The following is an 18,014-nucleotide window of genomic DNA, read 5'->3' as shown; positions in this document are numbered from 1 at the left end:
GAAGTTTCAGATGTTTTCGAATTAGAACAAGAACATTTACAAACGATCGAGGATCTGATTTATTGTTTCCAGAAATTTTATATTAAAAGTTAAACAATTGGACGATACAGAGAAGAAGGGAAATAGCCCTTGCAGCTCTGGAATCATAACAGAGACGAAGCTGAGGGCTTATCGAGGACGACATATGCTACAGAAGTTTGGCATCTGGGCTTGACAACACTTTTTCAAGGCAATCATCCCTGACTCGAGTTTGTAGAGTCGAGCAACATTTCTCGAGAAAATGTTGCTCGACGCTACAAACTGGTGGTTCAAAATCATTCATGCGACAATTGGAAAAGGAAAACAGAAGCCGCAAAAAGTACCGGGCGATAAATGAAAACGTTAAAAACACTTAAACAATTTCAAAACTGAATATATAACTTCTTAACCGCAATCTTTGGCCGATTATTCCCATTCGTAGTCTTGATTGCCTTTTGTATGCTTTTTTTTTATTTGTTATTGCCAATATAAATTTAAGAAAAAACTAGAAGAGCTAGAGGGCACTTTTTGACAGTAAAGAGGATGGGTACCAGTGGTTTTTTCATCCTTCTTTTCTATTTACTAGCCAAACTGGCTTCTCCGATTTTGAATAGTTTTTACCATTTTGCCCACTTTTTCCCCAGTTTACATTTTTGCTTTATTTTTTTGCAATTTCCGGGAAAACTATTTCTTCGACGAGAATTGAACTACCGCGTACGCTGATCAGACTGAGTGAAAACGATGATTTTAATGGGTGAAATAAAAAAGATTGTATCAATAAATTTCAGATGCGAATCGCATCAAGAATAAACAACGGTATGAACTATAGGTTCTCATTCAAAAGTCGCAGCTATAGCCTGACAAAACTATGTTACAATTTCACATAAATCATGATAATAAAAGAAGATGTCAATGGCTTAAAACGCAAAGTAGAACCTTTAATAAGTTAATTGTATAAAGCCCACAATTCTGTCACTCTTGACATGGCACAAGCAGTAGCATATCCAGACATTGCTCTGGAGAAATTTACAGGCCTAGATTCGAGCGAAGACGCTCAAGCCTTTATTGAGCTTATAGAGAGGAAGATCCGATTCAGTCTAGGTCTTAGACCAGACGATGCGGATGAGCCAGAACTGTTTGACCATAGGCGAAAACAACTTTCTTTTTCAGTGCTGCGTGGTCCTGCTCAAAATTGGTTCAGATGTCTAAACGTTGCAATTGCGTGGAACGACCTAAGAACACCATTCATAAACCGCTTCACAGATGGTAAAGACAAGTAACTCCAGCAAACTGAAGCTGAATCTCTCAAGAGACAAAATAATGAGCCCATTAAGGGATTCATATACAGAGTGACACGTACGGTAGATATGGGCAGGTGAGATCCTGGATCTGACGAACGCACTCAGAAATACAAAGATTTCTTTTTGCGTGGACTTGTTCCAGCTGCTCTTAAGTAAAATGCATACCGTCACTTAAGTGAAGATCCCGCCGTAATCTGGCAACCACGTCATAAATATAGACCACAGCTATAGCGTGAGTACCAGTATGACTGGAGTCCAAGGTGGAACATCTGATTCACGGTTAGCTAACGTTGAGGAACAACTTAAAAAGATGACCAATTTATTGCAAACAAACAAAATTAATGCCACTTATAACCCAAATGAGCCTCGAATGAGATAAAATTATACCAGGTTCTGCAAATATTGCAAAGAGAATAATCACACAATTAAATACTGTGATAAACTTAAAAACAAAAAATCACATGGGCGTAGCCGACGATCTCCTCAGTACTCAGAAAAGTACTCTGACAAATATCCAAGCAAGTGGCCACGAGACAGATTATCGAACAATAACTATCAAAGCTCAAATAGATCCAGAAATTCTTCACCTTCTCGATACGATTCCAGTAGCCAAAACTCCCCCTAATGACCGGAGGTCACAAAACACTAATAACCACGATCGCGACATAGGACGATCCTCAAGCGACACCAGAAGAAAAAACGATTATGGTAATCGTGGATACTCTGGTAGTAATCACAGATTAGAAGAGAAAATATAAGCGACAAGATAAGCGACCACCGAGAAGATAAGCGACAGATTTGCGAGATAAAATAATTACGGCATAGAGGCCCAGATTCTGGTAGATACCGGCACAACCTGCTCTTTGATAAACTACCCTACTTACATCGAACTTGCAAAACTTCAAAAGCTAAAACCTGTTAAAATGGCTGTAAGTACCTGTAAAATAAATGGGGACGAATTAGACATCCTCGATTTTGATTATATCATCTCTATTTTCGATATTGAGGGAAAATACCGGATTCGCCATAAAGTTTGAATCTTTGACCCAGGAGGCACAGAGTATAACATATTGAGAAATGAGTTCTTTTCCCAAATTGGAGAGTCGCTCAAATTCTCCAATCTTGCGCTTTCCTTGAAAGCCTATCAGGGACAATAGGTGGCAATGAGCCCAAAAAGTGATTAGAAGTTTCCCTTCATCAGTGAAGTTAGACGGTTTCGTTTTTCCGATAACATAACGATTGCACCAAACTCCACGAGAGTTGTCGACATTTACCCTCAGACGTCTCCTAAAGTTTTCTCTCCAGGAACCATGTTCAGATAACACAAGAGTGTTCGAGATGCCGGAGTCTATAATTTCGATGTTTATTGTAGATCGCCAGAGAGTCAGATACCTATAATGTTATATAATCCAAACTCATATAAAATAACTCTACCGTCTGAGAATCTTGGTTATACTGTGTTGGATATAGATCGCAATCAAAACAATTCAACAATGTATTCAATCACTAACAACATTGCTTTCGTCGACGAGCTCAGACAACTATCCTCAATTCGAGGAACATTTTGAAGTGAGCAAGCTCTCACAAACTGTCTATGACGACAAAGATTGTGAACAGACCGAATTGCCTACTGATTTCTCTGCGGAGTCCAAATCTCTCAAACCACAGGTATAAATCAATTATCTAGTCCATCGACCAAAACAGTTACCATCAGAATTCTTTAAGAAATTCCATCCTGAAGATCAAGAATTTTTGAAAAAATTTGACTTCAGTGAAACCGAACTAACAGACGATGAGCTCAATCTCCTCTTTCGGATTCTGGTGAGCGATCAAGATTTATACTTGCATCATAAGTATGATGTCGGGAAAATTCAGAAGCTAAAAGAGAACTCGAAACTATAAGAGCTTCGAAAGTCCCTTTGCACTATCATAGCAAACTGGAAGCATTACTGGAAGAACTCCAGAGAGCTGACATCTTTCGTGAAATGGGAGATGACATCGAGATGGGTTCCATGTTTATTATTCCTATCATCAAATTACCGAAAGGTGATACCATCAAACTTGTAATTGATGCTCGGTACTTAAATTCAATCACGGACTTGTCATCCTATTCTTGGCCACTGGAACCTTTGAATACCACGTAAACAAGGATTAACGGCAAGTGCATCACTACTAGTGACCTTCTATCCGCATATAAACAATTCACTCTTACCAAAGAAACCCAAAAGCTTGCGAGCTTCGTCATTGGATCTACACAATTCAATTTCAAGCGTGGCTTCTATAGTCTCTTCGGCCTGCCAATATTCTTTAGTCGAATCATTACGAGACATTACGCTCTGTTAATCAAACGCAAGAAAACGATAACCTATATTGACGATAGGTTAATGCAAGCTGGCACTAAATCAGAAATGATGGACATCATTCAAGAGTAACATCGTCTACTTAGGGCATCAGGACTAAAAGCGGCATCTGAGAAAACAAACTTCTTTCTCAGAAAAGAACAATTTCTAGGGCATGTCGTTTCACAAGATGGTATTCAATCAGTTGCGAAGTAGCTGCCCTCAAAGCTTTGAAATCTCCAGAGAACAAAAAAGACGTTGTGTGTTAGCTTGTCTCGGATTCTACAGTAGCTATATTAAAAATTTGCATGTAGACTCAAAGCACTTCCATGAACTAACACGAGATAATGTACCATTTGAGTGAACGGCCGAACATGAAACCTTATTCAACGATTTGAATGACAGAATAATTGAGAATACAATTCTTGCTATCCCCAGTGAACGTTATCCCTTCCACATCCATGTAGACCCCTCGAGTGTGGGAACAGGATGTATCCTAGTTCAAGAGCTCCCACAAGAAAAAAGGATTGTGTCGTTCAAATCAAGGATACTTAACAAATCAGAACAAAAGATGTCCACAATGCACCGAGAACTCTGTGGAATAGTTTCGGCCTTACAAACTTATGAACAATTGATTATGGGCTCCCCCATTTCCATTTATGTCTACTATGATCAAAAACCAATCCTCTACCTTTGGAAAAGACTTGGAAAACTATCGCATCACTTTTTCCGTTATCAGTTGATCATAACTCAGTTCCAGAATTTGAAAATAATCTGGACCCCAGGTAAGAACCCCGCTTTCCCCGACATATTAAGTCGAAACTTGTCTCTGAAGGAAATTATCAAACAGCAATTAAAACATTAGCGCATCCCAAAGGAGATTAAATTTTCCAATTAGAATGAAAAAGAGATGAAGTATTTCATCAACCACGATGATAGCGAAGCACTGTCTTCCAATGATTTCTTTCCTATAATTTCTCATCAAAATAATATCACTCGACAAATTATTTTTAGGAACAAAATGGAACACTCCGCAACAGGAGTACCGAAAAGATAGGTTACACTCAATTACCGATTTGATTTTTGCTTCCAACAAGGAAGGCATATCAATCAGCAAGGGAAACCAAGTTTCAGCTCAACAGATACTGAATGATTCAACGCATGTTTACACCGAAATCGACGTGAATGACACAGAGAGCAATGTTTTTATTCGAGTCCGATACAGGAGAAATTGATGAACACAACTTAGCCGCACAAATTGACAATCAGTTTATAAATAAAGTCAAGGAACTCCAATCAGTGCAGGGAAAAATGAATGTAAATGAAATTGAGAACGCGTTTGTTGCAAGCATTGTTGACCTTAACAAAGATCTAGCTTTAGCCGATGATGACTAAAGTATCCAGCCACCGAATCAATGACGCTGTACTAAGTAAGAACTCGGATCGAAAAGGGAGAAAAGCCGGAACGCTCGGTTGCGTTAAGGCACTCAAAAGGTCTGATGACCTATTATAACAGGTTCGAGAGCCTGGCCATTGAAGCAGATACGTAAGAAAGACAAGCACAAAAGCTCAAAACCAAGCACCCCTTGAAAATTGGAATGATGACATCCCATTCCCAATGCACACGGTGCATATAATTCACAAAGGTCCTCTCAACCCTTTTAGCAAAGAGAAAAAAGCATTGCCTTGTCGTTGTGAATGCTAGCTTCATACAAGTTTATGCGGTTAAATCAACCTCAGCATCAGATACTATCAAAGCCCTGGAAAAGTTAATTACATCATTTTGAATACCACAAAAGTTGGTATGCGACCCAGGCACTGCCTTCATGAATCACGACTTTACACATCGGCCAAAAGAAATGGGAATAACACATGCACCCAGAACAGCCTACTCGCCATGGACCAATGGCAAGGTAGAAATTCAAAACAAGCATATTGGTCGATACTTCAGGCAAATTATCCAATTGGTCCGAACTGGTAGGTAATTTTGCGTTTGCTCATAATATATCCGCTAATTACAGAACGGGTCAAACTCCGTATGAGATTGTCTTTGGTCAAAAACCACAGATCACGTTGTCAATAAAATTGGGACTTAACAGAAATCTAGACCTAAATTGTTCGGCTCAATTTTGTGAAGGATTGCCTTCCCACCTGAAACCTTCACGAAAAACAATGCAGTAAATCCACTCCTACTTAAACCATCTTCAAATTTAACTCACCGTTAGAAAAAATTCGAAAACACGTATGCAAACAAATATTTCACCTCAATAAACACACAAGACCGATCACATTTCTACAGAAACAGACACAAGTTAGGTCAACCCGTTCCAGTAGGACAAAAATTACTTCTTGAGAACCACACAGTAGATAGGTCAAAGTCAGAAACTCAGTGCTCTACGCATGGGACCTTTCACTAACAAAACCAATCACTAATGTTAACTACGAAATCATTTTCGATGAAGATAATTCGGTGAAGGATGTGGTCCATAGGAATCACCCGATTGAATATTACCCAAAAGAGAAAACCCTGCCTAAGTTGATCTCAAATTACTGCCCTTTAGATGATGAATCCAAAACATTTTATCAAAACATCAGCGCCGAAATAGACAGAAAATTGAAAAAAATACTAACCAATGGCTCATTCAAAACACTTGACCCCGTGGAAATACCACCACCAATTCTTGCACCTAGGACACAAATTGAACATCTGGGATTAGACAACTCACTTACTGAGAAAAGTAATTCGACTCCTGGGACACACTGTTAATGATTGCCTTATTTGTCAGAAAGACAAGCACAAAAGCTCAAAACCAAGCACCCCTTGAAAATTGGAATGATGACATCCCATTCCCAATGCACACGGTGCATATAATTCACAAAGGTCCTCTCAACCCTTTTAGCAAAGAGAAAAAAGCATTGCCTTGTTGTTGTGAATGCTCGCTTCATACAAGTTTATGCGGTTAAATCAACCTCAGCATCAGATACTATCAAAGCCCTGGAAAAGTTAATTACATCATTTTGAATACCACAAAAGTTGGTATGCGACCCAGGCACTGCCTTCATGAATCACGACTTTACACATTGGCCAAAAGAAATGGGAATAACACATGCACCCAGAACAGCCTACTCGCCATGGACCACTGGCAAGGTAGAAATTCAAAACAAGCAGATTGGTCGATACTTCAGGCAAATTATCTCTGACCATGGGACCAATTGGTCCGAACTGGTAGGTAATTTTGCGTTTGCTCATAATATATCCGCTAATTATAGAACGGGTCAAACTCCGTACGAGATTGTCTTTGGTCAAAAACCACAGATCACGTTGTCAATAAAATTGGGACTTAATAGAAATCTAGACCTAAATTGTTCGGCTCAATTTTGTGAAGGATTGCCTTCCCACCAGCATTCTGAAACCTTCACGAAAAACAATGCAGTAAATCCACTCCTACTTAAACCATCTTCAAATTTAATTCACCGTTAGAAAAAATTCGAAAACACGTATGCAAACAAATATTTCACCTCAATAAACACACAAGACCGATCACATTTCTACAGAAACAGACACAAGTTAGGTCAACCCGTTCCAGTAGGACAAAAATTTCTTCTTGAGAACCACACAGTAGATAGGTCAAAGTCAGATACTCAGTGCTCTACGCATGGGACCTTTCACTAACAAAACCAATCACTAATGTTAACTACGAAATCATTTTCGATAAAGATAATTCGGTGAAGGATGTGGTCCATAGGAATCACCCGATTGAATATTACCCAAAAGAGAAAACCCTGCCTAAGTTGATCTCAAATTACTGCCCTTTAGATGATGAATCCAAAACATTTTATCAAAACATCAGCGCCGAAATAGACAGAAAATTGAAAAAAATACTAACCAATGGCTCATTCAAAACACTTGACCCCGTGGAAATACCACCACCAATTCTTGCACCTAGGACACAAATTGAACATCTGGGATTAGACAACTCACTTACTGAGAAAAGTAATTCGACTCCTGGGACACACTGTTCAGAGACCAATCGGTTCTCATCAAGATCCAGATGAAGGATCTGCTGCTACTAGAAACACGAGTTAGTCACCAGATCGCAGTCGTAGTAGATCACTTGCCCAAGGCCTTCGTGCCATAGGTCGACATCATTATTATTATCCATAAACACAAAAAAAGAAAACTCCAAAGAGTGCAGGCAACCTGAACCAATGAGGTTCCGTCTCACTCGATGACGTCATTCGGAGTATAAATACAGACACTCGAAAACCACTTCCTCAGTCCAACATTTCATCTTGCCAAAATGAGTTGTTCTCTAAAACAATTCTCTTTCATATCTATTACTTTTTTAATTACTCTTTTTTGACACTAAAACGCAAAGTCTACAGCAAGACGAAAAGAACAATGTGTCCGAGTCATTAAAAGTTGTTCAATTTGATTGCAAACGAATGCGCAAAAATCGCATGTACTCACTTAATCAAGTAGCTCCTTGCACAAATTCACCTGTCAAAGTAGCTGACGCTTACGTTGATGTATATCAACGTTCATTTCGCACCTCAAAAGATGCGACCATGTGTAAAGATTCAACCACTCAGGCCTCACTGCGGCATGTTTTAGCACTCATCCATTGTTCATAAACAATCATCAATTACCAACTCCTATGAGCTGTCTGCGGATGATTGTAGACAAGCAATAGTAACAAAAGAAATCAAAATCCCCTACTGGGGTAAAACTTTCACAGCTAGTTTCGACTATGATGTTGAATCCCAGTCATGGGGAAGTGCAGGAACAAAACGCGAAAACATAGATAAATGCGATGAATCTGGTGAGGTAAAGCACCTAAGCATCGTAACTTATATGCAAAACATCACTTTGTCCGTAGACTTCCAAACCCAAGAAGTCAGAAACCCATTCAGCATGAAACTCCCATGTACCCTAAATGAAGAGGGTTGCTTCTGTACAACATTAGACCCACATGCTTATGTCTGGGACGCTCCAGAAAACTGTGTGGTCACTCAATTGTTCTCCAAACCTGCTCGAATGTTGAAGCATACCCCAAAATTTCAAAATTTTATATACTTCTTGGTTAGTGACAGTACTCAGCACAATGATAGCTCAAATCCTATCAAGTTTGATATCAGAATCAGGGTGTTTACCGAAAAGAAACATGTTTGTGGCCAGCCAGAAAAACTTTACAGAACAAACTTCGCTAACCTCTTCGTCACATATGACAACGGTTTCAATTTGGATTCTGGGCACCCCAGGAAACTTCATCCGGCTCCTACAGACGTTCAATTGATTTACGACAGAATCGCGAGTATTCATGTTTAAATTATAGATGGCATCCGAACGGCACACGATATGGTGATACTCCATGGCAACAATTTGGTAACGGTAAAATTGACTATGAGCTGCATCTTCAGGCCAAACTAAATTTTTCAGTGTTTTATAACGCTAAGCGGCTTCGCCATTCTGAGCTTACTCTCTTACGTAACGACTGTGAATTGGAGAGGACACAATTCTTAATTATTTAATGTTATGTCTTCAGAATACTCGTTTAGCTGGTTACATGCTCACTGGAGATCGTTCCATGTTTCTTGACACTGATGGTAGCGTTGCTTGCCTGTATCAATGCCCGAAATTTATTTCACCTCTGAAAATCCTTGATAGATGCTATGACCGCATCCCAATTGAGTACGAAGGGAAAACTCACTTTATTGACCCAATCACACGTCAAACATTTCCTTTGGCAAACAAAATCCCATGTCACGGAACATATGGGAATATGTTTCAACTGGATCCTGACGTAGCTACCTTTGGGTAAAAGCTCTCGCCGGCACCGGAACCAGCAAATGCACCCTTAATTTTTGAGCCAACGGAACCAGAAGAATACGACCTACAACGGTCCGGTCTCTACTCACCTGCCCAAATAAAAGACTTTTCGGACAATGTAATCCATAATTCTGACACCATTCTTAAAAAGTTAACCAGACGAAAACTCACAAATGGGAACAAGGTCCGAATCATGGAATCCGGAAAACTAGACCAGGCGCTCAGTTTAAATAATAGTATGTTTTGACTCATTCCTTTCACCTGACTACTCCACACAGCAGTTCAAGTCAGCCTTTGGATCTGTTGCTTATTATCTAGAAAAACTTGGTATTTGGTTTGCAGTTTTCTTTTTTCTCAAACTTATAACGGAAATTGTCGTGTTCCTTAAAGCTTTTGAGATACACCGACTAACGGGAGCAACAGTTAGCTTCAGCAAAATCCTGCTAGGAGCAGTTTTCAATTTGTTTGTTCTGTGCATTTTCACTTCCATCTTCAATCGCCATCGTGAAAACAAAGCAGGTTATATACCTGTAAACAGATCGTTAAACTTCAAATAACATCAGGATCAGTATGCGGAGGAAACCGACACTGATTATGCAGACAATTGACAACTTACAGAAAGCCCTTGATCGAGCACAGCATAATTGGAACAAAACGGAATCTAGGTATAACTTATCCATCCAAAACTGTGTGCTTGCGGACAAACAATTGAAAGAAAAGAACTTGAGCTGGTAAAACTTAAACGTGAAAATGAGTCTCTAAAAGCACAATTAAACAATGTTAAAACAAAACCAAGCTTCGAGGCCGAATATCTTAAGTGTTACCACGAGATTATTGCACTAAAAGCAGCCTTAGAAAAAGCTAACAGTCAACAGATGAAATATCAACAACTATACCGGAATGCTAACGTAAAGTCAGAGAAAAATTGTAAAATTGGCCAACATCTCAAGAATATTCAGCAAATAAGCGTTGACATTGATGTAAAACGTGTTGAAGCAAAAAAAATTACTTCAAAATCTGGACGACAAAAAATACAAAGAATTGCAAATATCTCTGGCAGAATTACTCGATTTGGCAACCGCGATCGATACGGAAATTTATTTTGAAAATTCTATCTTCAACGCCTACAAAGGAACAGCGAAAGAGCGTTTATCTACCATATGGTACCCAACTGGGGATGGTTTCGAAAAGGATTATAACTAGAAAAGCAAATATGCTAGATTGCCCTGGCCGATAAACCAGAAAGCGAAAAGGCAAAGCCAGCAAAAATAACTCATAATTAAATCTAGGAACATTGTTTGTATCTTTTCTTGTTAAACAACTTAATACTTGTACTTGTCCGTATATTCCTGATTCCACGCCTTCATGTGCATTTCAGCATAATATTTTGATATAGATTACTTAGCCCGTATATTACTATGCCTGACATACTTTTGGTAAGTTTGTAGCTTTTTTCCCTTGAAGGGGTGACCTTTTTTTCAGGATGGGCTACTCATCTTTGCGTATTTTGACAGGAATACTGGGCCATAATAATGACCATTGTAAATTGCATTCTTTAAAGTTGAACTTTTGTTTAGGCTAGGCTAATCTTCTCTGGGTGTTTTGACAGGAAAAGTGGGCCATAATAATGACCAAATGTATTGTTTGATGTTGAATTTTTGTTCAGGCTGGGCTACAATTTTAATGAGGAGTTTAATAAGTTACGAGTTTAATTGAAGGAAAAATGCGCCATAATAATGACCAGCTGAATTTTTTAAAAGTTGACATTTTGTTCAGGCAGGGCTACTCTGATTTCCGTGTTTGGGGAGGAGAACTGGGCCATAATAATGACCAGTTGTATTCTTTAATGTTGAACTTTTGTTCAGGCTGGGCTAACATTTTTTCCGAGTTTTATTGCAGGAAAACTGGGCCATAATACTGACCAGTTGTATTATTTAATGTTGAACTTTAGTTCAGGCTACGCTACTCTTTTTTCCGTTTTTGTTCAGGAGAACTGGGCCATAATACTGACCAGTTGTATTATTTAATGTTGAACTTTTGTTCAGGCTGGGCTAACATTTTTTCCGAGTTTTATTGCAGGAAAACTGGGGCATAAAAATGACCAGTTGCATTCATTAATGTTGAACTTTAGTTCAGGCTGCGCTACTCTTTTTTCCGTTTTTGTTCAGGAGAACTGGGCCATAATACTGACCAGTTGTATTATTTAATGTTGACCTTTTGTTCAGGCTGGGCTACCATTTTTTTCCCGCGTTTTATTGGAGGAAAACTGGGCCATAATAATGACCAGTTGTGTTCTTTAATGTTAAATTATTCTCAGGCTGGCCTACTCTTTTTGCAGGAAAACAGGGCCATAATAATGACCAGTGGTATTCTTTAAAATCTAACTTTGGTTCAGGTTGGGCTACTTTTTTTCCGTGTTTTCTTTGCATGAAAATTGGGCCAAAATAAAGATCAGTTGTGTTCTTTAATGATGAACTTTTGTTCAGGCTGGGCTATATAATTGATCCCCCTGCGTAATTCTTTTTTTATTTTTGAAAACGCGCATGCAAAGGTTTTAGTGATAATGCAAATTCATGAATTACTCAATTAGGGCCAAAATTGTATAAAAAGCGCATTTCGACGGCTAAATTTCGTGTTTAATTCGATAGCAAATCATGTTTAATTTGCTTTAAAATCGTGTATTTTTAGTCGATTTCTCTCGTGAAAAGAGACACACGATAAAAGGTCAATTTATACGAGAAATCTTGTCAAATTACACGATTCTCTCGGGCTTAAGCTTAGGCGTTTTTGTGTGATTCACAAGATAAATCATTTAAGTCATGGAATTGTTCATTTGTTTTCAACCAATTTTTCATGTGTTTTCACACAAAAAATTGCGTAGTTTTTTAACGAAAAATCAGCAAAAAGAAACTAGAAATTGCATGAAATTTACATGATTTATCTTGTGAATCATACGAGAAATCCTGAGGTTAAGCCCGAGAGAATCGTGTAATTTTATAAGATTTCTCGTGTACATTGGCCTTTTATCCTGAGTCTCTTTTCACGCGAGAAATCGGGTAAAAATACACGAGGTTTTGTTGAATTTCACGAGAATCCACAGGAGAGTGGCAATAATTCAACTAATGCATTAATAATTGCATGCAGAATTGGAGATTCTTTCCATATTAAGTCCCCATATTAATTAATTATCGTTTCTGGGAACCAAAAACTTGGCCATAATTTTGCCAATCAATGATGCAGTTAGAGGGCATTTGTACACAGCCTAGACCTGAGCACTGAGGAATCAGTTCTCGAGAATGTTCTTAAATTGGAAAATGACAACACAATTTTTGTATAAATTTATTTATTGATATCATTAGCAATATCAGGTATATACGTATGTATGTGTAAACTTAAACTTTGCAAAAGATATACTATTGATCTAAAACAAAGATCACAAACTAAAGATTAAGAGAGAGCGAAACTAAAACATCTAAAGAGTAATTTGAACAATGAGAAATATGCAAATAAACAAAATAGTACTATCGCAGTAACAATTTACTAACAGGCCCAAAATCCATACTAGGTAAGTGCCATTAACCAACCACGGTTTACAATAAACTCTATACCCAATTTATGACATAGTTAATACCGTTAATAATCCACCGGTTATAGTTAAATTAGATCTAAACTTACAGATTTATTCGATATCGCAGTTATTCAGTCTAACTTGTTATCACTTATCCTAGTAATTAAGTTATCAACCAGCTTGCAAACACGTGGTTTCCCAGTCAAGAGGAAGCTAAATGAAAACATTAAATTGACAAACAAAAGGAAAGTTAGATAAGTTAAATCTACAACAAAAATAATCTAGCATGTAGTGCAATTGGGCAGGCGATTAGTATACAAATATGCGCACAAAAATGGAATTATTTTTCCAAGAAAATACTCCCGACATTTTGGGAGCTTTGAATGTTAGGTGCTGAATTGTTATGACGAACAAATCAAATATAGATTTTCATCTATGTATGTTGATACGCTAAGGGGCAGTTCTCTGCTAAATAAGGGCATCAAAAGAGAACAATATCTCTAAAATTAGATCACAATTTTTATCGGCTTCCTTTCAGTGGTACATGAACAGTTTTTCTCTACAATTTTCTCTTGACCTGTAGTCTTGATTTTTTGCAAGCTGGAATGAAATCTGTAATTTCTGGCTGTCTTGGACTATCACTCGAAGCAGGGGAATTACGTTTTGCAGCACTGGACACTATTGCTCGTTTTCTTGACGATATCGCACTGCAATTGACATTTTGACCTTCACCCGTAGATGTCTTGACAGGTGTAGATTTGAATGGTGTTGTAATGAGCTGTTGTGTCATTTTCGAGGCGCTTCGTGTTGTCATTTCTGAACGCTTTGACTGCTTAGTGGCACTACAGCTTTGAGCAGTCGATGTTGATTTCATTGGCGTGTATGTATGATATTGCGGTATTTGATATTGCATTGATTTGATACTAGACGAGCTTGAACAGGAGGCTGTTTCTTCACATCTCGATTCAGATTCTTCACAGTCTTTCTCAGCTAGGCTAATTTTTCCTATTTGAACTACTCGTTTGAAATCATCCGAGGTAATAGGGGACAAATTTTGATCTTTGGTGTAAAATCTGGGAAGTTCAGCAACGTTGTCAATTTCTGACCACTCATATTTTTGATTCTGATCTTCTGAATTGTCGCTCGATACTGGTTCAAACTTTTCGAAGTCGAAGTTGTACTTCCTCTTTGCTTCTTGTAATTTTTCTTCATTGTATTGCTTGATCCAGGATCGCCAAGAATCTTGACTCTTTTCGGCTTTCGGGGCGTGGAACAACTTGCGGCAAGCTGGAGATCTAGTCGAAGTTAAGAATCTTTGCGGAGATTCGGTAGAGGTCTCTTCCTCAGATCCAAAGGTTAGTTTTCGGCAGGAATTTTTGCTTCTGGGTGCGAAGGGGGAAGACATTTTTGCGCTTTTGGGGGTGAGTAAAATTTGTTCAACAGTCAGGGGACTTGTAGGGGAGAGGGGACACTCAATGTTGGAGCTGGCTAATGCTGCTATATTACGTGAATTAGTTGTATCAAATAAGGATGAGCTCAACTTGTAGGCGGAAAAATTCAGTTCTGTGGTTGAAGGATAATTGCTAAATAAAGTGGAGCTGGGAATGATTTTCGAGCACATTTTAACATTCGAGGTTACTCGAGACAGACAAAATAAAATTTAAAGTAACCAAATTCGGATAATTTCTCCCTTCAAATTTTCCAAGTATTGAATTATAGTCTATTGATTATCGTCTGTTGATTATCGTATAATTGACTCCTATTCTGAAAGTGAATTAGAAAATTCAAAAAATTTTGAAGTTGGCTCAGCAAGTTTTAAGTTATTGTTAAGACGTTGTGGTAAACAAGATTAAGTGACTTGACTAAATGGCAAACTGAGTTTCGAATGAGTGAGTTTATAAGATGCTTCTAGCTATAGCTCAAGCTTGACTACACTTATATAAACAATAGTGACTAAAACACGCTCTTCGAAATTATAACTATGCTGATAATTTGATGAATGACAGACGATAGGCTACAAGAATGATTGCTATTTTTACTACTATCTAGCTAAGGTAAGATAGTTATAAGTGATAACTGAGAGTAACAAGTGTCGAAATTTGAGTACTTAATGACAATGCTAAACTGTTTATTTCGCAAAGATAATGTTAATTGTTGAAACTCAGCGAAATGAATAGTTAATTAATTAAGATATAAGGTTCCTTTTGTTTTGGGAATATCGACGTTGATAAATAAATTAAGTTATCACGTGAGTGACGTAACACAGACAATAGAAAAAGGCTGAACAATAATATTTATCAGGAAAAGGATGCAATACTGTGCTGTTTGTTTTCTCTAGCTAAAAATTTGGGATACAGCAGTGGGAGAGAATTCCAGTAGCTGGGAATAAATAATTGAATTTTAAAAATCTGATTCACGTTTGCAAATATATACGAAATATATTTCACGCACACGTAATAATACGTGTTTTCTAACTATAACAATAAATTTTATACAATTTTTATTTATGGATATATTTGGAAATGAGAGTACGATATCCGATGAAATATTGAAAAAATATATTTGCAGTATGTTTGCTGCTGAAATAAAACTCAAATAAACAAATGATGTAAATGTAATATCGACCAGCAAACGGAGCGCGCAAGTTACAATAAAACACGGCTGAGAAAAAATATGTAAAGGAAAAATGTGTTGTGATAAAACAATTGCAAAATAATGTTGACACAAATAAGTTGTATTGAGTTCTCAGTGAGCTAGGTCGATCAACTATCTTCAATGGAAGGACCGTTCCGATGACTGACTTTACAATCTGTTCCTTCCGAATAAATAAGTTCGTTTGATGCACAAATCGCAATTCTTAAAGATGAACCTGATCGTAAGTTAATGAGTGGAACGTTCTTGAATTGGGCTATGGTCACGTGGGGTGATATCGGAGGCAAGCCAAAGAACGTTGAAGATGTTTCACTCAATGCAGTTGAAATCTGAAATAAAAACTCAAAGTCACAGATTGGTACACAATGAAGTAAATAATTCATTAATGGATCATAAGATCTACTGGTTTGGTTGAGATGTTTACAATAAACTGGCGAAAGGGGGATTAGATACTGCCAAACAACAAGTGAGTCGCTTACACAAACAAACCAGCAATTGATGGATACTTTATAAACAAATTGAGTTAAGTAATCGACAACATTTCGGACAAGATGCGCTTTTAAAGCCTATCTATTAACACTTCTTTGCCTTTTTGCCTAAAATGGAGAGATTTACCTCAAACGAAAACAAACTTAAAGTGAAACGTGTATCCATACTGAACAAAATTAAAAGCCAGATTTTATGGAACACCTTAGCCAATAATGTGTCAATATATCACTCTATCCCATAAAATTAAACTCGAACAAACGTTGCAATCAAAATTACAACAAAACAATTACAAACTATGAACCAAAATTTATATTTAGAGTCTGCCAAGCCACGGCATCCGGTTTTGTTCAGCCTTGTTTATAAGGGAAGTATATTTATGACTTTGATAAATATTCAATACGGATACCAACTTTAATCTCAGCGCTTTTAATACAGATGAACTATACTCAGTATGACAACATAAAAGAACACACGCGCAGGTTGTTTACGCATCAGGTATCGCCTTAAATGGGGTGCAAATATGATCAGCTAATGGATTAACCCAAAACAAAAATGACGTTATTAAAGTAATGGGCTGTAATCAAATCAAAAATCACGATAGAACACGATGTTATTTGAAGCTATTCAATACGAAACGATTGACAATAATTGATCACTGTATTTCCTTGATGTTCTATCATGTTTCCTTGATGTTCTATACTCAAATCTCAATTTTTCAAGAAAAACTCATTCGAGATTTCAGAAGAAAATTTAAAAGGTTACTTTTGCATCAAAATTGATCAATCTCAGCCGCTGTCAATGAACACAAGTACGTCCATTCACAACGTAAAAAAAAACAACCAGAAACAGAAAACATTCAAAGTTTTTCACAACAATTCACACTTTGGTCATTCTTCAGTATGAAAACTATATTTAACCAAACTGAACAAAAAATTATTCTTACCTTTAAAACGAGAACAAATCGCTCTTCAGTTGTGAAAATCTCCAGTTCCTTGATACAAAGAAAGACGTTTCTCAAAAGAGCCACATAAGCTTATAATAAGGCGTTGAATAAGGAAAATTAGATACTTTCGGTGACTCGATCTATAAGTTTGAGATTCAACTTCCACGGCAGAGGACGAAACGTGACCAAACAAGTTACCGATCCAGGCCTCGAATTGGGAATAGTAAAAGAAACAGATTTTATGAAAATTTAGCTGGAAATGACAGACTCGATAAATTTAGTAAACTTGTCCGGGACAGTTATGTTGTAAAAGTAAAAGAGAATTCCCTTTGCGATATAGGCTACTAATACAAGGAACGAATTCAGGTCTATTTACGGGCACTTGGCGCTTACGTGGAACCCAAATTAAGAGTAAACCCAGTTTAAGCGCTGAAATGTCGCCCAAATATTTCAGCAAATGGAAACGCTTAGTCGCTCCATATATTTTTCCCAACTTCAAAACCCTGTTAGAGACAATTTAGTACAAAATAATTCCAGGACCTTGTTTTACGCACATTGAAGATTTTAACAAGACTCAGTAACAATTCAAAGAGAAACGAGCGAGATCGAACATGTTCAAACTTGTGGACGAGACGCGACCCGAGATAACGAAGTCGGCGTCCAATCAGGTCTCATAGCGTGGGAGGTCAATAAAATCACGGGGTAAATTTTCTCCTTAAGATCACAACTTCCCCTAAGGAAGGAATTGTGTATAGTCATGTAGGCAAATAGCGCGCCAATCGGGCATATGTACTACGGATTACAGTAGTGAAACGTTACGCGGATACAGTTACACGGTAGAAATCCGGCAGCGTCCAGATCAAATACCTGGAGG

At 37.7% G+C, this 18,014-nt stretch overlaps 2 protein-coding genes across 4 annotated transcripts in view; both read right to left on the bottom strand.

Moving 5' to 3' along the window:
• Window positions 1-18,014, bottom strand: part of LOC142345385 (protein arginine N-methyltransferase 6-like) — a 140,197-nt gene that overhangs the window by 12,431 nt on the left and 109,752 nt on the right. The window lies entirely within an intron of this gene.
• LOC142345776 (uncharacterized) overlaps window positions 12,812-18,014 on the bottom strand; it is a 29,883-nt gene continuing 24,680 nt past the window's right edge. For 2 of the 3 annotated variants that reach the window (XM_075398100.1, XM_075398099.1), the window contains exon 2: window positions 12,812-16,037. In XM_075398100.1, coding sequence (XP_075254215.1) covers window positions 13,616-14,677 — 1,062 coding nt within the window. In that variant the 5' untranslated portion in view covers window positions 14,678-16,037 and the 3' untranslated portion in view covers window positions 12,812-13,615. Of the gene's footprint in view, window positions 16,038-17,140; window positions 17,500-18,014 lie in introns of those variants that run through there. The other variant, XM_075398098.1, reaches the window with a different exon arrangement.

The sequence above is a fragment of the Convolutriloba macropyga genome, chromosome 9 (assembly GCF_964194025.1).
Source record: "Convolutriloba macropyga chromosome 9, txConMacr16.3, whole genome shotgun sequence".
In the NCBI taxonomy this organism is placed as follows: Eukaryota; Metazoa; Xenacoelomorpha; order Acoela; family Convolutidae; genus Convolutriloba; species Convolutriloba macropyga.
This window is presented reverse-complemented; position numbering and strand designations above follow the sequence as displayed.